We start from the raw sequence: 6220 nt of genomic DNA, 5'->3' as shown, positions 1-6220 counted from the left end.
GTTGTGCGGCCGGCGCCGCCGCCGTCGCTGGCGGCGGCCGCCGCGCAGCTTCTGCTGGTCTACTGCGAGCTTCGGCGCGGGGATGTTGCAGCGGCGCTCGCGCTTCTGCGACAGGGCAGCGGGGCGGGCGACGGCGGCCAGGCAGGGGCTTGAGGGCGTGGGGTTCGCCCTGGTGTGCTCGCCTCACTTATAACCTGCGCCTGTCGTTATAACAGTACGATCCTGCACAACCTCTAATCTGCCCTGCTTGTTCCGTGCTCAGTGCGCGTTGCACATGAGCAACGGGGGGGTTTGGTGTTGTGCCTGACTTTGGTTTGACGACACACAACAACTATCCAATGTAAGCTGACTGAAGATGGCTGGTGCTTCTGCAAGCCTCCAGCACACAGTGTGCACCGCATGCACACAAACAGCGGCTACTGCTGCACCCACAAGAGTCCAATATACAGTGTATATTACACGTATGAGAGTAAGTGCACAGGCCTTTGCAGTTGCCACAGCATAATAGCGGGCGTGATGCATCCAGTTCTCGAGTACATACCCCCACACGAGGGCAGCACAACGGCCAGAGGAGACAGCCACGCAAGCACACACAGGCACACACCAGGGCAAGCCCTTGCAAGTGCGCAAGCAGGCCAAGCTGGGGTGCGCCCGTCAGTGCTGCGTAGCTGGGTGTTGCATTTCTGTTGCGAAAGCCCAACCCAAGTAAGTGCAGTACCTCGCCTCGGGTGAATGATGCGAGCGAGCTTGTTGCGTTAGAAGTGCACAACCAAAGTTCTCCCACGCACGCCACGGCTGCCGACCCACACGAAACCGTCACTGGAACCCCCTGAGTGCGCCAGGCAGGCGGGCCTGCACATGGTGCGCGCCGGCCGCAAGCCGTGCACACACCAGTGAGGCACAGCGAAAGTCTTGTTACCACCCGGCCTTGGAAAGTGCCAAATTAGGCGGCGGCGACGAAGCCGGCCTTGTTGGCGATGGGCAGCGCCTTCCAGGCGTCCTTGTTGCTGTTGGCCTTCTTCCAGGCCTGGTTGGTGGGAGGTGGGGCCGAGCGGTGTTGTGGTCAGAAGCTGCGCACTCTACTTGGGCAGCCATGGCCGTTGATGAGGGGAGCCCAAAAACAGCCCAACAGCCGCTGCCCTCGGACCCTCCCGGATGCCCAGGACTCGTCTCGCGACGCCACGGATCCGAGCTACCTCTTGCTCGTTCGTCGCACTTTTCCCATCCGTTGCAGCAAAACATGGCGGCGCTCACCGAGTAAGCGCTGAAGGCCTCGGCGGAGGGGAACTTCCAGATGGCGGCAACGTCGTAGCGCACGTAGGTGCCGGCGGCGGCGTCCTTCTTGCCCTCCCACTTCTTGCCGTCAGCGGGGGCGGGCAGGACGCTCTTGTCCTTGATGGCCACCCTGTGGTGTGTACCAGACGAGGGAATGGGAATGTTTGTGTGAGACACAGAGGGAGAGAGGAGACCAAGAGGGGGAGTGCTTGAATAAAGGAGAGGTGCTGGACGAGAGGTGGCCATGCCAAACGGGGTGTGAGGGGGTCAGGGATCGATAGGCCGAAACCACTCTGTGGTCTTGCTGTTGTGGTACCGGATGTGCCTGCCCAAGGACCCTTGAAGCACCTCACAAACACCCAAAAGCGCAAGAAAGGGATTTGACAGTCAAACAGGTTTGGCTGCGCGCCGTTTACGCAAACGCCTGCTCAACCCACCAGAAGGTGATGCCGCTGGTGGGGTTGGCGGCGGTGAACTTGGCCCAGGACGCGGAGAGGGCGTCCTTGACGGCGGTGGCCTGGCGAATGCATGGGGCCGGCAGAGGCGGCGGCTTGCTTGAGGGGGAGGGGTTGAAGGGCAGAAGGGCAGAGTGCTCGGGCTGAAATACATGCAGTGCAGCCGGCGTTGTGAGTGACCTCCCCGTGGTCGGCTGGTGCACAGGCAACAAGGTGGCACTTTTGTACGAAGCACCCTGACCCGGGCAGCCTCGCTCACCTGGGTCTTGTCCTGGGGGTTCTTCACGGCCAGGAGGGCGATCTTCTTGATGCCGGCCGCATCTGCGGGAAGAGTGGTGAATGCAGCAACGAGTCAAGCCAGGGCGGATGGAGCGCTTCAGAAGCAGGTGGGTGTGCCCAAGCAATGTGGTCGAGGCAGGACGCGCAGTGTGTGGCTGCAGAGCATCGCAGGACAAGTAAAGTGGCAGGGGCCCCGAACAGGTGACTAAGGAGCCAATCCGTGGGCTGGCTAGGTGACATGTGAGATGGGCTGGTTCAAAGCAAGGGACATGGCCTTGTTCAAGGGTGGAATGCAGCATAGGGGTGTCAATGGCATCACGCCATGGAGCATGGGTGGATGCCATTTTGGGCTCGTGGTGGCCGGTGCGGCGGTTGCCATGTGGCAGGGCACATTGTGGCTTTGGGGGGCGCTTATTTCTGATGAGATGGATTGGGGGTCTGCTGGGTGCAAGGGCGGGGGCGCGGGGCCCTGGCACCCTCACCAGCGGCGCCGGCCAGGAGGAGGACGGTGGCCACGAGGGCCGCGGCGGCGGTGGCAGCACGCATCTTGAGGGCTGGCTGGGTGGATTTCGGACGGGTGACAGGCTGTGGAATAAAGGGTGGGGATCGGTTGTGCGCGGAAGTACCGCTTTTCTCACAACTCTCGTCACTGTCAACGAATGATGCCACGGTTGTTCGCAGTCGATCGCCTAAGTGGGTTTGTCAGATATGATGTGAGGCATATATGGTTGAATTACGTCCCTAAGCACGCTATCCACCGCTGGTAGCATGCTTCTCGCCATGCCGGGCGGCGGCTCGTAGCTCTGCCCTGGGCGAGCCGCCGCATCCTTCACCCATCCCCACGGTGGTCGGAGGCCGTGCTTCCCAATTCTGCCTGGATCGCACTTATTCATGTGACCGTAGCAACTCTCAACGCTACCCTGCACGGGGCCCCTAGGTACGCGCACGGGCGGTACAATCCGAATGCTAATTGCAGCCACAACCTGCCGACGACAACGTGGCAGCCGCCGAACAAGCTGAGCGCTGGGGTGTCTGTCCTCAAGCCCTGTTGACATGTGCTACCTGCGCACCTCACATCCAGTGCGGGCAAGGTACCTTACGGCTGCCCGGAGGCACCCTGCCCGGGGCCCCGGCCTAATCGCACCAGCAGCGCCCGCCTGCACGCCTGTTGCATGTGGCGGCTGTGCCTGTGCCGCTGGCAGGGATGGCTTTGAGCGCCCCAGTTTACGCCTGCCACTCAAATTGCGCTGCACAGGCATGATAGAGTCGCTGATTGCCCTGCCCCAGTCAGTTGACACCGCAAGGCCTTGCCAGTTCCAGCCCGTGTCTGTCAATCAGCATAGCCCACACCGCCTGATAACATTTGACACGCAGCAACTCTGCCTGAGCCTCGGCGAGCCACCCGCCGCGAAAATCACACCAGCCGGTGACAGTCGGCGCGGCGCACCCTGCGGCGTGGCGCACCCTGCGGCGCGGCGCGCCCCTGACCGGTCCTGTGCAGTGGTGTGGGCTTGTGCCTATACACCCTGCAGGGTTGAGGCAGCCAGGAGCTTCTGAAAGCAGGACCCGTTGCCAACAACTTGCTTTCTGCATATTTCACGTTGGCCCAAGCGGTGAATTCTTGCACCTCTCAACCTCAACATATGCAATTAGTAATGCTGCACTAGAACGAGAACGAGATCACCTGCAAGCATGTATTGGGGATCTGTACGGTTGGCGTGAAATGGGTACAATTGTGGCCATGGCTCTCGCCACCCTTGGCCATCATAGCTTGAAACTATTCAAAAAAAGCTGCGCGCCACCCCCTCAGTCATCCTCTTCCAGCGTCCAATCTTCGTCCCCGCCTTCTTCCGCCGCTCCTGCTGCGCCCTGCGGCTGCTCCGCAGAGGCCGCCTCGGCTGCGTCGCCGCCCCCCTCCGCGGCCGCCGCCGCTGCCGCCGCCGCCGCTGCTTTCTGCCGCTCGTCCTCTTTTGCTTTCTTCGCCGCCTCTGCGGCTGCCAGCTTGGCCCGCAGCTCGTCCTGCGCCCGCTGCGCGTACCGCGAAACCACGTCTCTCACGGGCTGGAAGATCGGCACCTTCACGCCCCTGCTGGCCACGTGGGCGGCCAGCTTCGGCCAGTGGTCCGAGGTTGAGCCGGACAGGGCCTTGTCCAAGGCGTGGGCGGGCAGCTGCAGCAGGACGTCGTATGAGTAAGGTGCCGCCTTGGCGATGGCCATGAGGAAGCCCTTCCACTGGGGCCCCTCCCAGACCTGCAGCGGTGGGGCAGGTTGAGACTTGGGTGTGTACACTTGGCGTGCGTGTTCGTTTGGGCAGGTGTGAGTGTGTGTGTGTGCGCGTGTGTGTGCGCGCGCGCACGCGTGTGGTGGGTGTCGGCGAGGGTGGGGGCATGTGCAAGGAAAGTGTTGTGTGTGTGTGTGTGTGTTTGTGTGTGTGTGTGTGTGTGTGCGCGCGCATGTGCGAGTGGATAAAAGTTGTTCGCCGTGAGCGCCTGCGCGTGTGTTGACTAGCGGCGAGACATGTCAAGACAGGGCGGCCAGCCTTGGCCCACCATCTCCAGGTTGGTCAGCGCGATCAGCCCAGTGGAAGCCGTGGCCACGCAACGCCAACGTTTGAGAGCGTTTATGCACCCTCACATCACCGCTGCACGAGGCACTCACGTGAACACGGGCATGCACTGGGTTAAGAGTACGCGCAAACGCGCAGACCCAAAGAAGCCGCACGGCCTCACCTCTCTGTTGATCATGTTTGTGAGGAGGCCGAGAATAGACGCCATTAGCTTGGGGTGCGTTGCAAGCGCCACGATGACCGTGCGCATGAACAGGTGCGGCAGCGGGGACTGGCCCTCAAGCTGCTGCAGCGCCTGCGCGAGCGCGGGGCGGTCGCCGGGGCGCAGGTGCATTGAGCGGGGGCACAGGACCAAATGGGCCAGTTGCACCATGGGCGCCCCGGGGTGGCAATAGAGGCATGCAAAGCGCTGAAAAGGCTGGGGCGCAGGTCCCTGCCTCTTGTTGAAAGACCCCCCAATCGTACCCCAAAATAGTGCAGCAACCAGCCTCGATGCTGTTGCGCACAACATCAGACTGTGAACGAGGCAAGTAATGGGCAGAGGCCGGCGGAGAGCAGCGGGATGCAGCGGAAGTCGTAGGGGCGGTGTTTGTTGTACCCACCGCGGCGACGACCTCCTGCTTGAAGACCTCTGGCGAGTGCAGCGCCGTCTCTATCGCCGCAATCAGCCGCCGGTTGCTCACGCCGTCCCGCGCCGGCGTGAGCGCGTGCAGCCGCACGAGCAGCTCCGCGGCCCCAAAGTGCGGCGGCTGCTGCTGCTGCTGCTGCTGCTGCTGCTGCTGCTGCTGGGCGGCCGCGTCGGGCGCCGCGTAGCCGGTGAGGCGGCGGTACAGGCGACGCAGCTCAGGCGGGTCTAGCTCCAAGAGGCGGGGCAGCAGCTTATGGGTGTCGCTGCGGTGCATGCCGCCGACCAAGGGGGCGACGAGGGCGACGTCTCCTGGGGGTGGGGCGGGCGCGGCGCGGAGGAGCGGAGGAAGGTGGAGAGGCGGCGGCGGGTTCGGGATTGTTTCCGAGCAGGAGTGTGGCGCGTTCAGGGACGCGGGCGGGCAGAGAGGCGGGCGCGACAGGGCGAGCGAACGGCGAAATTTGGGGGGATGGGGCTGTGAAGCGGCTCGGTGCCGGGCCCTTGCGGTCGGGTGGGCCGGCGCAGCTTGCCTCGCCCGCGGCCGCTCGCCGCGCCCGCGGTTGCCGCCGTTGCCGGTGCACGTCAAGGGACCGATGCACAGGGAACACACTGCTGTGTTGATCAGCAGCCGGCGGCACGGAACCTTCAGCGTGCAGCATGCCCTCCACGCAAGCCTGCCCACGCGCCCCAGCACGCGCACCCGATCGCTTCCAATGGTCGACCGCCGCCGCCACCAGCTTGGGGGGCGGTGTTTTTAGGTCCGCCAGCGCGTGCAGCATCACCAGCAGCAGCGGCCGCGCGCCCGGCGCGGGGTCGGCCACGGCCCGCACGAGCTCGGGCGGCAGCGGCCCCGCGGCGAGCGCGCGCGTGAGGGAGCGCGCGTACGCAGCGACGGCCGCCTGGGCCGGCGGCGGCCAGCGGCCGTAGGACGAGAGCAGGCCGGGGAGCAAGGAGGGGCGCTTGCTGCAGAGGGCCATGAACAGCGTGCAGAAGCAGGCAGCTTCCTCCTCTGTCAACTGC

At 64.0% G+C, this 6220-nt stretch overlaps 3 protein-coding genes across 3 annotated transcripts in view; 1 reads left to right on the top strand and 2 right to left on the bottom strand.

Annotated features, from left to right (window-relative positions):
* MNEG_11319 (hypothetical protein) overlaps positions 1-237 on the top strand; it is a gene marked incomplete at both ends in the record, with an annotated part of 2628 nt that extends 2391 nt beyond the window's left edge. The window contains one exon of the mRNA XM_014040211.1: positions 216-237. Within this exon, the coding sequence (XP_013895665.1) occupies positions 216-237 (22 nt within the window). The remainder of the gene's footprint in view (positions 1-215) is intronic.
* Positions 238-943: 706 nt separating this feature from the next.
* On the bottom strand, positions 944-2555 carry MNEG_11318 (hypothetical protein; the record flags this gene model as incomplete). Its single annotated transcript, XM_014040210.1, has 5 exons — positions 944-1027; positions 1255-1405; positions 1713-1792; positions 1990-2051; positions 2492-2555. The coding sequence occupies 5 exons, from the start codon at positions 2553-2555 to the stop codon at positions 944-946; spliced, it is 441 nt and encodes a 146-aa protein (XP_013895664.1).
* A 1260-nt stretch (positions 2556-3815) lies between these two features.
* MNEG_11317 (hypothetical protein) lies at positions 3816-6177 on the bottom strand (the record flags this gene model as incomplete). Its single annotated transcript, XM_014040209.1, has 4 exons — positions 3816-4259; positions 4739-4870; positions 5178-5512; positions 5901-6177. The coding sequence occupies 4 exons, from the start codon at positions 6175-6177 to the stop codon at positions 3816-3818; spliced, it is 1188 nt and encodes a 395-aa protein (XP_013895663.1).
* Positions 6178-6220: the final 43 nt, after the last annotated feature.

This window comes from Monoraphidium neglectum (assembly GCF_000611645.1).
Source record: "Monoraphidium neglectum strain SAG 48.87 unplaced genomic scaffold scaffold02688, whole genome shotgun sequence".
Classification (NCBI taxonomy): domain Eukaryota; kingdom Viridiplantae; phylum Chlorophyta; class Chlorophyceae; order Sphaeropleales; family Selenastraceae; genus Monoraphidium; species Monoraphidium neglectum.
Note: the sequence above shows the minus strand (reverse complement) of the source record. Positions and strands in the feature narration are given on the sequence as shown.